The sequence below is a fragment of the Centropristis striata genome, chromosome 4, assembly GCF_030273125.1.
Source record: "Centropristis striata isolate RG_2023a ecotype Rhode Island chromosome 4, C.striata_1.0, whole genome shotgun sequence".
Lineage (NCBI taxonomy): Eukaryota > Metazoa > Chordata > Actinopteri > Perciformes > Serranidae > Centropristis > Centropristis striata.
In genome coordinates, this window is record NC_081520.1 from 9,193,746 (window position 1) to 9,212,014 (window position 18,269).

The 18,269-nt window shown below is 40.6% G+C and overlaps 3 protein-coding genes across 3 annotated transcripts; all 3 read right to left on the reverse strand.

Moving 5' to 3' along the window:
* Positions 1-818: 818 nt before the first annotated feature.
* Positions 819-5,240, reverse strand: LOC131969914 (extracellular calcium-sensing receptor-like). Its single transcript, XM_059331142.1, has 8 exons — positions 5,143-5,240; positions 4,385-4,679; positions 4,001-4,290; positions 3,530-3,825; positions 2,971-3,176; positions 2,617-2,838; positions 1,824-1,947; positions 819-1,732 (listed from the first exon to the last, which is right to left on the reverse strand). Exons 1-8 carry the CDS (start codon positions 5,199-5,201, stop codon positions 819-821), a joined length of 2,406 nt encoding a protein of 801 aa, XP_059187125.1. The 5' UTR covers positions 5,202-5,240.
* A 350-nt stretch (positions 5,241-5,590) lies between these two features.
* LOC131969915 (extracellular calcium-sensing receptor-like) lies at positions 5,591-14,256 on the reverse strand. The gene is made up of 8 exons (XM_059331143.1): positions 13,991-14,256; positions 13,560-13,854; positions 13,173-13,462; positions 12,547-12,842; positions 11,313-11,518; positions 8,796-9,017; positions 6,898-7,021; positions 5,591-6,807 (listed from the first exon to the last, which is right to left on the reverse strand). The coding sequence occupies exons 1-8, from the start codon at positions 14,254-14,256 to the stop codon at positions 5,903-5,905; spliced, it is 2,604 nt and encodes an 867-aa protein (XP_059187126.1). The 3' UTR covers positions 5,591-5,902.
* Positions 14,257-14,637: 381 nt separating this feature from the next.
* On the reverse strand, positions 14,638-16,058 carry LOC131969917 (extracellular calcium-sensing receptor-like). Its single transcript, XM_059331147.1, has one exon. The coding sequence runs from the start codon at positions 16,056-16,058 to the stop codon at positions 15,120-15,122; it is 939 nt and encodes a 312-aa protein (XP_059187130.1). The 3' UTR covers positions 14,638-15,119.
* Positions 16,059-18,269: the final 2,211 nt, after the last annotated feature.

Sequence of the window (18,269 nt, forward strand, 5' to 3'; positions counted from 1 at the left end):
ACGTCAGCTTACTGTACACCAAAGACAATTCTAGCCATACAACATTATCTGCATTAAGTGTCCATGTGTCTTTTATCCTCTTGGAAAGATATCATTGTATACATCAGATTGCTTCCTAATTGTGATCTTGTGCCATTTTTGGTTTCTTTTAAGCTCTTATTGCAGTTAAGTCTAACAAATGCACATTTACTATATTGTTTTTGTACTTGAATCCCATTTTACATAATGTGAAAACAGAAATATTTTTGAAAAAGGAATGATTTCATGACAGTGTGAAGACAGAGCACAGAACCAAGTATTTTTTTTTTGTATTTTGACCTCATTTATTTACTCATTCAGCACATCATAAAATAATATATGTTAAATAACTTCATATCATATGAAAAGAAAATTCACAAAATTAAATAAAAATTCACAAAACATTTTGTGAAAATGTTATATTAAAAGTATTATGTTAAATATTTTGTCAATATTTTTAGGCGAAGACTGTGTTGAATGTACACATTATAAGCATTATACTGTATGCTATGGGAAAGTTTGTCACAATTTATGTTGCTGTCCAATCAGTGTTGATGGTAAATGTAGTTCACTAAAGCAATACAATCCTCAGTGTCCAATTTACTGAGTAAGCTGAGTTCTCCTGCTCACAGAGACAGCAATGATGGGAGCAAAACATTCTGCTGCACGGTAACTCAGCTTTTCTGTTAATGTAGCACACACTGATAAATGTACAGTTTCAATCAAATGCAGTAACCATCAAAACTGTTAGGAAATCCACATCAATGCTGGTAAATCTCTCATTTAACTTTTCCCAAACCTCATTTATCCCAGGACTGGTTTTTGTTCATTAAATGTTTCTTGGTGTTCTTCTCTGGCTTAAACAATATGATGAAACACTTTGGAGCAAATATACACAATATTAGTCCAAAACTGGAGGCCAGAATGGCAAATATCTCCACAGCCACAGTGAATTTCCCAGGAGAGCTGACATATGCAGGGATAAAAGTGATCCACACTGCACAGAATATCAGCATGCTGAAGGTGATCAGCTTGGCTTCATTAAAATTATCAGGTAGTTTCCGAGCCAGGACAGCTAACACAAAGCAAAAGACAGCCAGCAGGCCGATGTACCCGAGCACAGCCCAGAACCCAACAGCTGAGCCTAATGCACACTCCAGGATGATTCTCTCCTTGTATGTTGTGAGGTTTTTCATTGGAAATGGAGGATTAAGAACCAACCAAATAGTACATATTATAACTTGAATGAACGTGAAAGACACTACAGTCATTCTTTGCTGTGGAGGACCAAACCATTTCATCACATTGCTTCCTGGGAGTGTAGCTCTGAAGGCCATTAACACAACTATTGTTTTTCCAAGAACACAAGACATACAGAGGACAAAGGTGATCCCAAATGCTGTGTGGCGCAGCATGCAGGACCACTCAGAGGGCGCTCCAATGAAAGTTAATGAACATAAGAAACACAGAGTCAGAGAGAAGAGCAGCAGGAAGCTCAGCTCAGAGTTGTTGGCCCTGACAATCGGGGATGTCCTGTGACGATAGAACACAACCGCTGTTATAATGGCAAGACAGGCACCACCAACTGAGAATGCAGCCAGGATGATTCCTAGGACCTCGTTGAAGGAAAGAAACTCTACAGGCTTGGGGAGACACGTGTCCCTCTCTGCATTAGGCCAGAACTCCTTGAGACACAGGAAACAATCAGGGGAATCTGAAAACAATAACCAAAGAGCCCTTTTAGGAAACATACTGTAAAATACTGTGTATGTTGTACAGTCAATATTTGGAGAAAATAAAAATACCTGTAGCATTGCTAATCTCTCCCTCAGGACATGGTAAACAATCATAACAGCAGATGGGTTTTCCTTTCTGCAGCACTTTACGAGTTCCTGGAGGACAGCTGTCAGAGCACACTGACACAGGTACCTGGCACAAAGATACAAACAAACAAAATATCACATATTCAGATGTGTTACTTACAAAGCTTTGAGGTTAAAAGTTAAAGTAAGTAAAAATGTCGGAATTTGAAGTAGAGTGAAAGCTTCCCTTGCAGCTCTTCCCTCAACACAAAGTCAACAAACAGAGTCCTGGATAAGTGCTTCCTAGTTCGACAGTTTGATCACAGTTCACAAGCAGCCATTGCCATGATTGACAGCTGCTTTCAAGTCCACTCTGCTCTGTTTTTTTTTGTTTTTTGTTTTTTCATGTCGGTGAGGTGGATCGTTACAAATGAAGCTGAGCATACGTTTGGTCTGAAATACCTAACTTTATGCCTCATTCATTCATAGTTATCTTATACCCACTCCTAAGTCTTCTTCTGAATCAGCTGATGGGCGCACAGTCTTTAAGTTAAATCAACCATATTTTGCCAGAATCTCCAAAAATCAAGTCAAAGTACACATTTCTCATTTTCGGTGACTATACCACTACTACAGCTCAGCAAGGGAACAGTTTTTTTGTAAAAAGATTTAGGGGTCTTTTCAAAAATGCTTCTACTTGGAATTAATCTTATCTCAAACCAAAACACTTCATAGCATGTAAGACTGTCAAATTTTACATTTAAATAAGTTAAACTAGAGCTTTTGGGCTCCTTACTTGTGTGCTGCCCTCCACCCAGGTGAGGTTCCTGTTGATACGGAACTCTCTGCCCACCGGCAGTGATGCATCGTAGTTTCCCACTGTCACCAACTCGATGTTGCCACTCTCAGTTTTTTGCCAGTTCACCAGCTCATATGTGGCCACAGGATCCCCGTTGGCATCAAATGACACATCATAACCATTTTGCGAAAAATGTACTTTCTTGAACTGAATAAGTACCTGTGAGGATGAAGTAAATAATTTATATGTAAATAAAACATATTTAAAATGATAACAATTTAATTCCATAAAAAATGTATATTATTACTAAAATAAGGGCATTGATTTGTTCACCTAGTGGTTTCAACTGACCTCTTCAGACTCTATCCTGGTGAATTTGTCACACTGAGTTGTAGACTTTCTTTCCTGACACACTGCATTATGAATGGCATGTGCTGTTGCATAAACAGCCTTGTATACCATGTTAGTGATCCGGAGCTGAGATGTGTCAGTGTAAGGAGTCTTTATGGTCTCGATGTCTTCAGTTCCATCACACACACTCTCATTTGAAGCTGCACCTAAAACACACAGATTTAGAAAGGTGAGGTTTTATCAACATTCATTTTTCCCCCTATGTTTATATTGCTCTTTTTTAACCTGGATAACATGACTTGTAGAAACTCAGACATCTAAATTGCTCTAAGCTGATGTTTCAGTTTGTATCAGTGCTATTTGTAAAATTTTATCTTTCTCACTTAATAAGAGATGCACCTTATTGCTACCTCATAACTAAGTTCAATAACAACAGCTTTCCTATTCATGCTAAATCTGGGATTTAGTCTAACAGCAATTGCTGCTTCACTCAGATAGACAAGGGAAAAACAACAAAACTGAAACACAAGGACCCAAACTTAACTTTCAACTCTCTCACTTTTTCTCAGCCTGCAGTTGAATACATCCTCCCAGAACTCAGTGAGCAGTGGAGAGGCAGCCACTTTAGAGGGAGAGAGGTCCAGGAGGAAGTCTCTCAGACCTGGGATGACTGATTGCTCAATGCCAAATCCAATAGCTCCAGCACAGAAGCTGAACCTCAGCATGTCTGGGTCTGTTACCCAGGCCTCACTGCCTATCCACTGGCGAGGTGGAGATGGCTCAAGAGAAAGCTCCTCTAGCAAAATCCTCATCTCTCCAGGGGATGTAAATGCCACAACAACCATAGCTGTCGACCTGGAGATATTGTGCATTTTATATTATACCAACAATATTTGATCTCAAGATTAATTTCCAATGCCACTGGTATTACAGAACAAAATTAATTTGATATTGTAGGCCAACTGCATTTTTAATGTTTTGTGTGCCGTAGTTAAGCACAGTGAAAAAGTACAATCAGTGATGTAGAAACCTGCGGATAACGTCAGCTACTCTCTGGATCCTGCTACGTGGGTTGGTCCGATAGAAAGCTTCAGAGTATTCCACACAGATCCCCTCTCTGCGTGCTGCGGCCAGGAAAGACGCCATGCCATTATTGCCATAATCTGAATCCGACCGGACAGCACCTATCCAAGTCCAGCCAAAGTGTTTGACCAGCTTGGCCAGCGCGTCAGCCTGGAACTGGTCACTTGGGATTGTTCTGAAGAAACTCGGATACTGCTCCTTATCAGACAGGCATGCACAAGTGGCAAAGTGACTCACCTAACGAAAACAACGGTGCAATTATTTAACGGGACAAAACAATCAGCACACGTTCATATTAAACACTCAATTTGCTAGAAATTCAAACATTTACTTGAGGGATGTTAAAAGGCCCGATGATGCGCGACATGCTGATGGATGGCGTGGACCCAGACTCACCAACAACTGCCATCACCATACCAGACTGTGAGCAGTTGTCGCCGGTGTAAAACACCGGGTCCAGGCCGCTTGAAAGCTGGAATGCCACATGCACCGCCACGGGCACCGAGGCACACGAGTCGTAGATCTGATAACCGAGTCTGATGCCCGGCAGCAGCTCCGTGCTGTTGTTAATCTCCTCGATGGCGAAGATCATTGCGCGTGAGAAGCGCAGCTCACGGGACACAACACTGCAAACAGACACTCATGTTAAACTTCATGAGGACTTTAAAAAAATAAATAAAATAATTGCAATACATTGTTATGGACAGTAAGTGATAGCTGAATTGCATCTATGAAATGAAAAAAGGGCTTACATCAGTTGCCTGAAAACCAAAAATCTACAAAGAGGGTGATTAATAATGATTGTTTTTTTATCCTAGTAAAGATTTATCACTTGTTAAAGACATCCATATTTTCATTAAAAAATGCAACGACAAACTTTTATTTTTAAAATAGCCTCCTATTATTTACTATTTTTATTATTATAATACCATCCAAAAACAGAAGAAAAAAAGGGTTTGGATTAAAAGGTTTCATTACAACACAAAAAGCTGAGGAACACAATTGCACATAATGCAAAAAAAAATCAAAGCATTTCTATCCCCTCACATTTTGACATCCTATTAACTCCCACTTGTCCGTCTTACTAACCTCCCCGTGCACCTTAGTGGCTCAGGCATGTAAGTGTAGTTTTGCTCCACTACCTGCATGTAGTGGTGTATGGCAAAAACACCCCCAATAATGTAGTCACCATCCACTGAGAATGCTGGTTGACGAGTGGTACCCTGGAGCTTACATTTCTCATATGTAGCCTCAGAGTTGACCCTAGCACCAGAAACATTTAAAGCAAGAGCTGAGATCAGCTCACACAGACCCAGAGACAGGATCAGGCTAATAGAGAGAGCAGAGAGCTCCATCCCTCAACTGTCTGCATGTGATCATATTGCATGTTTTCACCAGTTTATATAGATTTTCATAGAAAAGCTTCCCTCCTTCTACTGTACGTCAGTTTACTGTACATATGAGAGAAGATACTCTTACCCAGTGCCCCTGATGAAGTATTTTTAATGGGTTATATTTATAATATATTATTCATTAGGAGACCACATCTCTGTTCTTCTCATGTAAAGTTATCAATGTAAACACAAAAATAAAATTTGGTGTCAAGACAGAACTCATTCCGATGCATTTTTGTTGTGACTTTATTTTATATTTTCAGGCAACGATATATCTTCAAATAATATTTGAAATAAAACAACAATACATTAAAAAGACATGCATAAAATGCCACTCATATTAACATACAAATTTAATGTAACGTGATTTGTAAATAATTGAATCAACAAGGTGAAGCTGAATGTGTACAACCTCTATAGTATATGTTGCCACCTTTCTCCAAACCTCATATTTCTCAGGATTGATTTTTGTTCATTAAATGCTTCTTGGTGTTCTTCTCTGGCTTAAACAATATGATGAAACACTTTGGAGCAAATATACACAATATTAGTCCAAAACTGGAGGCCAGAATGGCAAATATCTCCACAGCCACAGTGAATTTCCCAGGAGAGCTGACATATGCAGGGATAAAGGTGATCCACACTGCACAGAATATCAGCATGCTGAAGGTGATCAGCTTGGCTTCATTAAAATTATCAGGTAGTTTCCGAGCCAGGACAGCTAACACAAAGCAAAAGACAGCCAGCAGGCCGATGTACCCGAGCACAGCCCAGAACCCAACAGCTGAGCCTAATGCACACTCCAGGATGATTCTCTCCTTGTATGTTGTGAGGTTTTTCATTGGGAACGGAGGATTAAGAACCAACCAAATAGTACATATTATAACTTGAATGAACGTGAAAGACACTACAGTCATTCTTTGCTGTGTAGGCCCAAACCATTTCATCACATTGCTTCCTGGGAGTGTAGCTCTGAAGGCCATTAACACTACTATTGTTTTTCCAAGAACACAAGACATACAGAGGACAAAGGTGATCCCGAATGCTGTGTGGCGCAGCATGCAGGACCACTCAGAGGGCGCTCCAATGAAAGTTAATGAACATAAGAAACACAGAGTCAGAGAGAAGAGCAGCAGGAAGCTCAGCTCAGAGTTGTTGGCCCTGACAATCGGGGATGTCCTGTGACAATAGAACACAGCCGCTGTTATCATGGCAAGACAGGCACCACCAACTGAGAATGCAGCCAGGATGATTCCTAGGACCTCGTTGAAGGAAAGAAACTCTACAGGCTTGGGGAGACACGTGTCCCTCTCTGCATTAGGCCAGAACTCCTTGAGGCATGGGAAACAATCAGAGGAATCTGAATATAAAGCAAAGGGGCTTTTAGGAGACATACTGTAAAGTACTGTATGTTGTACAGTCAATATATATTTGGAGAAAATAAAAATACCTGTAGCATTGCTAATCTCTCCCTCAGGACATGGTAAACAATCATAACAGCAGATGGGTTTTCCTTTCTGCAGCACTTTACGAGTTCCTGGAGGACAGCTGTCAGAGCACACTGACACAGGTACCTGGCACAAAGAAACAAACAAAATATCATATATTCAGATGTTCTACACAGCTCTGAGGTTAAAAAGCTAAAGTAGATTAAAAAAGCCAGAATTTAAAGTGGAGTGAAAGCTTCTCTTGAACAAAGTCAACAAACAGAATCTTGGAAAAGTGCTTCCTAGTTTGACTGCAGATCACAAGCAGCCATTAACATGATTTACTGCTACGTTTGAGTCCACTTGGCTCTGATTGGTCATTTTCTTTCAGGTGAGGTGTTTTCTTATGAATGAAGATTAGTGTAATCTCTCACACACTCATCATGTTTTTTCAAAATTAGCTGATCATCGGCATGAATTCTTTAAATTACCCCAATCAAATTTTGCCCAAGTCGCCAACAATCTTCATTCAAGGGAACATTTTTGGATAAGATGAAGGGGTAGTATTATGCAAGAATGCTGTAACTTTGTTATTAATCTTTTTACAGCAGGTATAGGCATGAGGAACATGGATTGACTAGAGCAGCTGGCCAACCATCAGCCCTATGGCTGCTGGACCTCTATGCAGCCATCGACACTGTTAACCACCAAATCCTCCTCTCTACACTTACAAAACTTGGTATATCAGGTTCTGCCCTCTGATGGTTCACATCCTACCTTGCAGGGAGATCTTTAAAAGTATTATGGAAGGGAGAAGTATCCAAACTACAAAATCTTTCCACTGGGGTGCCTCAAGGATCAGTGCTAGGCCCCCTTCTTTTCTCAATTTACACCACCTCACTTGGTGCAATCATTCGCAATCATGGATTCTCATCCCATTGTTTTTGTAATGATACCCAGCTGTTCCTTCCCTTCCCAGCAAACAAACCCACATTCTGAACTCTTACCTCTGCTCACCTTGCGGACACATCAACATGGATGTCATGACTGATGACCAACTGACCTTCAAGGTTCATGTGTCCTCAATTGCAAGACTGTGTGGGTTCGCCTTATACAACATCAGGAAATTCAGACCCTACCTGACCAAGCAAACAACACAACTCCTGGTTCAGGCCCTCGGGACATCACACTTGGGCTACTGCAACTCTCTACTTGCAGGACTCCCTGCATGCACCACCAAGCCTCTGCAGATGATCCAGAACGCAGCGACGCATCTGGTCTTCAACCAGCCCAAGAGAGCACATGTCACTCCGCTACTCATCTTTCTGCACTGGCTCCCAGTCGCAGCCTACATCAAATTCAAAGCCCTGTCTCTTGCATACAAAATAGCAACTTGGCACATCCCTTGCATATCTGACCTCCTTTGTTCTGGTCCACATACCCTCCCGCCCACTGTGCTCTTCGTGGTGAAAGACGTCTGGCTCCTCCGCCGCTGCAGGGCTCTACATCTCAAACCAGACTCTTCTCCTCTGTAGTTCCCCGGTGGTGGAAGGACCTTCCAAACTCCATCCGATCTGCTGAGTCCTTATCAATTTTTAAGAAGAGACTGAAGACCCAACTCTTTACTGACACCTTCACACTTGATCGACACAAATGACACATTAAGTATCGCACTGACTGCTTGCGCAACCTAAAAACACTTAGGTCCTAATGGACTCAAACTTAACCCACGGGACTTACTCTTGCTATGCTTCTTGACTTCATCTTTGCTTGTGGTGTATTACCTCTCATTTGTACGTCGGTTTGGATATAAGCGTCCGCCAAATGACATTGTAGAATTGGACCAAAAACAATTCATACCATGTAAGACTTTCAGATTTTATACTTAAATATGTTAAACTCGAACTTTTGGGCTCCTTACTCGTGTGCTGCCCTCCACCCAGGTGAGGTTCCTGTTGATACGGAACTCCTGGCCAACCGGCAGTGATGCATCATAGTGTCCCACTGTCACCATCTCCACATTGCCACTCTTAGTTTTTTGCCAGTTAACCAGCTCATATGTAGCCACAGGATCCCCGTTGCCATCAAATAACACATCATAACCATTTCGAGAAAAATTTACTTTCTTTAACTGCATAAGAACCTGTGAGGATAAAATAAAGTAAGAGAAAATAAACGAAAAAATGTAAGCTGAAAGGTTGAGAATGTGCTTTTACAATACAGCCACTTTGTTAACTTCTTATAAAGATATAATTACTTTACTTTGCAACGAATACTCGTACTGCTGGATTTCCTGTTTAGACACAGTTACCTCTCAAGCTTTTATTCTACTAATTCACTTGTTGCTTCACAACGACTACTGATTACTTTAATACTCCTTGCTTCATGCACAACAGATTATTGCTTCACAATGAATACCTGTTGCTGTTAAAACAACAGATCTTCGCTTTTTAACAATTATTCATATTCCTGGGTTTCCTTTTAAGACAGTTACCTATCAGGATTTTATTGTACTAAACTAGTCGTTGCTTTGCACAAACGAGTTATTGTTTTGAGTATTTGTCGCCTTGTTATGAACAAAAAAAAAAAAAAATGGTCCAAGATTCCTGTTAACATACAGATACCATTGTGGGCTTTTATTTTGAAGGCCTGTCTCGTCATGACTTTGCTGGTTGCGTTGGTGTTTACGTCATCATTATAAAAGTGGAAAGGGGAGAGGCACACAATGTCTCATCAATCCCTCAAACTACTCTTTATTTAAAAAAAAACAAAACATGAGTCCTAGCAACAAAATGTTAGCATCATCAGAAAGAAAATTGTCTTCTGAATCCGTTGATGTAGGTTTCTTATTTGTATGAAAGAAAATGTGAGCAAAATCACAGTTTAGAAATTGGGATTTTTCTGTTTACATAAGTTTCATGGAACACTTAGTTGGAATTGCTGTCACAATCAGGCTCACTGAGCCAAATCTGTAAGTCTTATTGATTTCAGTGTAGGATGTTTGTGACAAGCACAAGATTCTCTACAATTTGCCCTAATCTGATTTGATAACATGTTTTTCAGAGAAAAATATCAGAAAAAAGTCCCAGCCTCTCTCCACTCTAGCTGTGATGTCATCCACTCTAGCTCTGAGCATTCCGCCGAATACACACCCATTATAAACTCTGAAACGCGCTGAAAAAAGCATCAAACATAAACTGCGATTTCATGACTATCGTGAGAGCAATCAAACTGTGACCCAATGAAGTCCCAAGTCTCAAAATACGCTTAAACTTCTGTGTTAAAGTATAGCGAATTGGCACAGCCCCAAATTGAGGTGTTTCTGAGCTCTGTGATTCTTTCACAGTTTTTTTTGCGTTTTTTACGAAATCAATGACCCGTTAAACAGGGACTCTCTGCTGAGTACACCGACACCTCATACAAGTCCACCGGACAAACGGTTCATTAGTTATGGAAAAGGGGGAGTGGCTAACCAAAAGACACATAGCGTGATGGTCAGTCAAGCTTTTAATACATTTTGATCCCAAAGGCTTTATGATGGTATTGACCAAGTTTGAAGTCAATCAGGTTAAATCTGTTGGAGGCGTTTGCAAAAGTATGCAAAGTGGTCGTGGTTAGACCATAAGGGGCTGGGCTTTATAAAATATTGTTATATAGAAGAGTTCAGGGCTGGACTCTTCTGAAGCAGGAGAAGTTTGGACCAGATCGGACAAAGTATGGCAAAGTTATAACAATCTCGTGTTTTATGCCAAGACATCAGATTTTGCCGCCACGCCACACCCACATAGTGTAACAATTGGTAAAGCTTTTAATAACTTTTGATCCCAAAGGCCGTCTGATGATACTGACTAAGTCTGAAGTTTAAGTCGAATTAAATCTGTAGGAGGAGTTTGATAAAGTATGCGGAGTGGAAATGGCAAAAAAAGTCAACAACAAAACACCATTTTCGATCCAAGATTGCTGACAATCCTGTTTGTTTTTGGGTATTCTTGAGACTTTTTGGTGCGTAATCCCATGATACAAATATGTACCAAATTTCGTGTCTCTACGACAAACCTGTTTCAGGGGTTCAATTCTAGGGGGCGCTATTAGGTCATTTTGCCACACCCATTTCTGAAACCAATGAAAGACGTACATTTTCGACTGGCTTGAAATTTTTCCAAATTTGGTGAGTTTTGGAAAATGATAAAGCCCTCAAAAAACTTGATTCATTTGACATTATAATAATAAATAGAACAATTTCAACAGGGTCCTCGCACTGTTAGTGCTCCGACCTTGGAAAAATGGTAAAGATGAAACATTTGCATTGCACTGATGGTGCAAATTGGCACAGCAGATAATGAAAATATAATTTGTTTCAATATCATGAATTTATACATTTTAAGTTTAAATAGGACATCGGTGTATTGGTGTGGTCACCTATTTGTTTTTCACTGACCTCTTCAGACTCTATCCTGGTGAATTTGTGACAGTGAGTTGTAGACTTTCTTTCCTGACACACTGCATTATGAATTGCATGTGCTATTGCATAAGCAGCCTTGTATACCATGTTTGTGATCCGGAGCTGAGATGTGTCAGTGTACGGATTCTGGAGCGTCTTTATGTCTTCACTTCCATCACACACTCTCTCGTTTGTGACTGCACCTAAAATCACAGAGAGACAGAGAAAAGGGATTTTTTTTTCAAACCTAAAAATTATAACTTATTGCAGCAACTCGTCTATATTGCAATGATATAGATGTAAAACATGCATTTTCAATTAAAAGCACTCTCAAAGCAAAAAACAGTTTTGCAGCAGTTCATTTATTTTTCAGTGGTTGCTGTTTCTATTTGTAAAAGCCTTATTTTTTAACCATCATTCACTAATTGAAAGGCCATTACTTCAATCCCTGACACTGGCAGTGTAGATGCTGAAAATCTTGAGCAAGATACTGAAGCCCAAAATGTTTGGTAGCACGTTGCGGTGGGTGAGTGCTGAATTATAGGGTTGCTAAGACTAGAAATGTAATTTAATCTATTTCAATGGACAAACTTTTTATACAATAAAAAAACATAAAATTAATTTTACTGTGGTCTCATGTGTCTTTCTGACAGCTAACAGACTAACTGATTTTTTCCCTTAGGAATATATAAACTACTTTTGATATTTGATTTGATGTGCATGTTAAAAAACTGTATGTTTCAACTATAAAAAAAATTGTAATTTACATACTTACTAGACCCATCTTTATGTGTTTAAAATACGCAAAAGATCTGAAATTACTGTTGGTATAATATTTAATTACATGCAGACAAGCTTATACTTTAACTGATATGTGCTGTAATTACATTTTTTCTTCTCTATTTAGCTTAATGGCCTGGAGACTGTCTCTATATTGTGTGGGTGTTTTCTTGGCTTTAGTGTTGACATAAAAAACCCTGTAGCAAAGTTTATACAAAACCTTAAACAGGACAGCAGAATGCCAAAACCTGAACTGAAAGATCATAATTTCAAATGAGATGAAATAGATAAACCTTATTGTCTCCTCATTAGCCAGTTCAATAACAACAGATTTCTGATTCATGCAAATACTCGGATTTAGTCTAAAAGCAACAGCTGCTCCACTCAGATAGGCAGAGAAAACAACAAACCTAAAAAATAAGGGTAAGATCATAAGATTCAACTCTCTCACTTTTTTTCAGCCTGCAGTTGAATACATCCTCCCAGAACTCAGTGAGCAGTGGAGAGGCAGCCACTTTAGAGGGAGAGAGGTCCAGCAAGAAGTCTCTCAGACCTGGGATGACTGATCGCTCAATGCCAAATCCAATAGCTCCAGCACAGAAGCTGAAGCTCAGCATGTCTGGGTCTGTTACCCAGGCCTCAGTGCCTATCCACTGGCGAGGCGGAAAAGGCTCCTGAGAAAGCACTTCTAGCAAAATCTTCATCTCTGCATTCGATGTAAATGCCACAACAACCATAGATGTCGACCTGGAGAGACATTATACTTTAATTTTACATTAAATTATATCAGCACAAACATCAAATTGAGATCATAAACAAAAAAATACATGTGAGAGATAGCATCGAAAATTATAGTTCAGTATTTGGCCTCACTGTAGAAGAATGCCAATAACAAATATGACAGAAATACATGTGACAGTGTAAAAGACACAACATAAGTCTCTAAAATAATATGATATAAACATGAAATATTAGTATAATATATTAATAATATTAAATCTTAACACATTTTACGGTTCTTTGTGCAGAAGGTCAGTGTCAGCACAGGGCAAAAAGTAAAATCAGTGATGTAGAAACCTGCGGATAACGTCAGCTACTCTCTGGATCCTGCTACGTGGGTTGGTCCGATGAAAAGCTTCAGAGTATTCCACACAGATCCCCTCTCTGCGTGCTGCAGCCAGGAAAGACGCAATGCCATTATTGCCATAATCTGAATCCGACCGGACAGCACCTATCCAAGTCCAGCCAAAGTGTTTGACCAGCTTGGCCAGCGCGTCAGCCTGGAACTGGTCACTTGGGATTGTTCTGAAAAAACTCGGGTACTGCTGCTTATCAGACAGGCATGCGCAAGTGGCAAAGTGGCTCACCTAATGAAAAACAATAGTGTAATTATTTAACTGGACAAAACAATCAGCTCAAATTTATATTAAACATGCAGTTTGCTTTGAATTAAAAAACATTCACTTGAGGGATGTTAAAAGGCCCGAGGATGCGCGACATGCTGATGGATGACGTGGACCCTGGCCCATCAACAACTGCCATCACTTTACCAGACTGTGAGCAGTTGTCGTCGGTGTAAAACACCGGGTCCAGGCCGTTTGAAAGCTGGAATGCCACATGCACAACCACAGGCACCGAGGCACACGAGTCGTAGATCTGATAACCGAGTCTGATGCCCGGCAGCAGCTCCGTGCTGTTGTTAATCTCCTCGATGGCGAAGATCATTGCGCGTGAGAAGCGCAGTTCACGGGGTTTAATTCTGCACACAGAAACTCATGTCAACTCCATAAGCGCAATTCATATTGACTGTCAAAAACGTATGAATGCACTGCATCTGTGAACCAAATTGTCAGCACATCATAAAAAATTAATCCCACACTCTCCCTCTTACTAACCTCCCTTTGCACCTTAGTGGCTCAGGCATGTAGGTGTAGTTATGCTTAACTGTGTGCATGTTGACATGTTGGGAGAAAACACCACCAATAACATAGTCACCATCCACAGAAAAGACAGGTAGACGAGTGGTACCCTGAAGCTTACATTTTGCAGATTCAGCCTCAGAGCTGACCCTAGCACTAGAAACATTCAAGGCAAGAGCTGAGTTCAGCTCACACAGACCCAGAGACAGGATCAGGCTAATAGAGAGAGCAGTGATCTCCATCCCTCAACTGTCTGTGTGGGAATACTGCATGTGTGTTATCACTGGTTTATAGATTTTTCAGACAAACCGTCCCTCCTTCCACTGTACGTCAGCCTACTGTACACCAAAGAGAATTATTTCTATGGGCCGTATAATATTATCTTCACCTAGTGTCCATGTGTCTTTTCTCAAAGTTATCATTGTAAACACAAAATATCTTTCTAATTTTATGCAACCGTTATACCCTATGTTGTTTCTTTTTAGTTCATACAGCAGTTAAGTCTGAATAATGCACCTTTAATATCTTGTTTGTGTGGTTCAGTCCCATCCTACATAATGTGAACATGGAAATATTTTTGAAAAAAGCTTTTATGAAGATTTTATGACAGCATCAAGACAGAACACAGAACCAAGCCTTTTTTCTCTATTTTGACCTTGTTTATTTTCTCATTTAGCTCATCAAAAAATAATATTTGTTAAATAAGTTCATAACATGTTCAAAGAACATTCACAAAATGGCATTAAAATTCATGTCAATATTTAAGGGTGAAGACTGAGTTGAATTTGCACATCATAAGCATTATACTGTATGCTATGGGAAAATTTGTTCATTTATGTTGTCCAATTAGTGTTGATGGTAAATGTAGGTCAGTCAAGCAATACTCAGTGTCCAATTTATTGAAAAGGCTGAGTTCTCCTGCTCACAGAGACAGCAATAATAAGAGCAACACATTCTGTAGCATGGTAACTCAGATTTTCTGTAAATGTAGCACACACTGAGTTGTTTATTGGTTCCGTCATCTACATTTACCATCAAAACAGTTGGGAAATCCATTTCAATGCAGGCAAATTTCTCCTTTTTCTTTTTCTAAACGACATATATCTCAGGATTGATCTTTGCTCATTAAATGCTTCTTGGTGTTCTTCTCTGGCTTAAACAATATGATGAAACACTTTGGAGCAAATATACACAATATTAGTCCAAAACTGGAGGCCAGAATGGCAAATATCTCCACAGCCACAGTGAATTTCCCTGGAGAGCTGACGTATGCAGGGATAAAGGTGATCCACACTGCACAGAATATCAGCATGCTGAAGGTGATCAGCTTGGCTTCATTAAAATTATCAGGTAGTTTCCGAGCCAGGACAGCTAACACAAAGCAAAAGACAGCCAGCAGGCCGATGTACCCGAGCACAGCCCAGAACCCAACAGCTGAGCCTAATGCACACTCCAGGATGATTCTCTCCTTGTATGTTGTGAGGTTTTTCATTGGGAACGGAGGATTAAGAACCAACCAAATAGTACATATTATAACTTGAATGAACGTGAAAGACACTACAGTCATTCTTTGCTGTGTAGGCCCAAACCATTTCATCACATTGCTTCCTGGGAGTGTAGCTCTGAAGGCCATTAACACTACTATTGTTTTTCCAAGAACACAAGACATACAGAGGACAAAGGTGATCCCAAATGCTGTGTGGCGCAGCATGCAGGACCACTCAGAGGGCGCTCCAATGAAAGTTAATGAACATAAGAAACACAGAGTCAGAGAGAAGAGCAGCAGGAAGCTCAGCTCAGAATTGTTGGCCCTGACAATCGGGGATGTCCTGTGACAATAGAACACAGCCGCTGTTATCATGGCAAGACAGGCACCACCAACTGAGAATGCAGCCAGGATGATTCCTAGGACCTCGTTGAAGGAAAGAAACTCTACAGGCTTGGGGAGACACGTGTCCCTCTCTGCATTAGGCCAGAACTCCTTGAGGCATGGGAAACAATCAGAGGAATCTGAATATAAAGCAAAGGGGCTTTTAGGAGACATACTGTAAAGTACTGTATGTTGTACAGTCAATATATATTTGGAGAAAATAAAAATACCTGTAGCATTGCTAATCTCTCCCTCAGGACATGGTAAACAATCATAACAGCAGATGGGTTTTCCTTTCTGCAGCACTTTACGAGTTCCTGGAGGACAGCTGTCAGAGCACACTGACACAGGTACCTGGCACAAAGAAACAAACAAAATATCATATATTCAGATGTTCTACACAGCTCTGAGGTTAAAAAGCTAAAGTAGATTAAAAAAGCCAGAATTTAAAGTGGAGTGAAAGCTTCTCTTGAACAAAGTCAACAAACAGAATCTTGGAAAAGTGCTTCCTAGTTTGACTGCAGATCACAAGCAGCCATTAACATGATTTACTGCTACGTTTGAGTCCACTTGGCTCTGATTGGTCATTTTCTTTCAGGTGAGGTGTTTTCTTATGAATGAAGATTAGTGTAATCTCTCACACACTCATCATGTTTTTTCAAAATTAGCTGATCATCGGCATGAATTCTTTAAATTACCCCAATCAAATTTTGCCCAAGTCGCCAACAATCTTCAATCAAGGGAACATTTTTGGATAAGATGAAGGGGTAGTATTATGCAAGAATGCTGTAACTTTGTTATTAATCTTTTTACAGCAGGTATAGGCATGAGGAACATGGATTGACTAGAGCAGCTGGCCAACCATCAGCCCTATGGCTGCTGGACCTCTATGCAGCCATCGACACTGTTAACCACCAAATCCTCCTCTCTACACTTACAAAACTTGGTATATCAGGTTCTGCCCTCTGATGGTTCACATCCTACCTTGAAGGGAGATCTTTAAAAGTATTATGGAAGGGAGAAGTATCCAAACTACAAAATCTTTCCACTGGGGTGCCTCAAGGATCAGTGCTAGGCCCCCTTCTTTTCTCAATTTACACCACCTCACTTGGTGCAATCATTCGCAATCATGGATTCTCATCCCATTGTTTTTGTAATGATACCCAGCTGTTCCTTCCCTTCCCAGCAAACAAACCCACATTCTGAACTCTTACCTCTGCTCACCTTGCGGACACATCAACATGGATGTCATGACTGATGACCAACTGACCTTCAAGGTTCATGTGTCCTCAATTGCAAGACTGTGTGGGTTCGCCTTATACAACATCAGGAAATTCAGACCCTACCTGACCAAGCAAACAACACAACTCCTGGTTCAGGCCCTCGGGACATCACACTTGGGCTACTGCAACTCTCTACTTGCAGGACTCCCTGCATGCACCACCAAGCCTCTGCAGATGATCCAGAACGCAGCGACGCATCTGGTCTTCAACCAGCCCAAGAGAGCACATGTCACTCCGCTACTCATCTTTCTGCACTGGCTCCCAGTCGCAGCCTACATCAAATTCAAAGCCCTGTCTCTTGCATACAAAATAGCAACTTGGCACATCCCTTGCATATCTGACCTCCTTTGTTCTGGTCCACATACCCTCCCGCCCACTGTGCTCTTCGTGGTGAAAGACGTCTGGCTCCTCCGCCGCTGCAGGGCTCTACATCTCAAACCAGACTCTTCTCCTCTGTAGTTCCCCGGTGGTGGAAGGACCTTCCAAACTCCATCCGATCTGCTGAGTCCTTATCAATTTTTAAGAAGAGACTGAAGACCCAACTCTTTACTGACACCTTCACACTTGATCGACACAAATGACACATTAAGTATCGCACTGACTGCTTGCGCAACCTAAAAACACTTAGGTCCTAATGGACTCAAACTTAACCCACGGGACTTACTCTTGCTATGCTTCTTGACTTCATCTTTGCTTGTGGTGTATTACCTCTCATTTGTACGTCGGTTTGGATATAAGCGTCTGCCAAATGACATTGTAGAATTGGACCAAAAACAATTCATACCATGTAAGACTTTCAGATTTTATACTTAAATATGTTAAACTCGAACTTTTGGGCTCCTTACTCGTGTGCTGCCCTCCACCCAGGTGAGGTTCCTGTTGATACGGAACTCCTGGCCAACCGGCAGTGATGCATCATAGTGTCCCACTGTCACCATCTCCACATTGCCACTCTTAGTTTTTTGCCAGTTAACCAGCTCATATGTAGCCACAGGATCCCCGTTGCCATCAAATAACACATCATAACCATTTCGAGAAAAATTTACTTTCTTTAACTGCATAAGAACCTGTGAGGATAAAATAAAGTAAGAGAAAATAAACG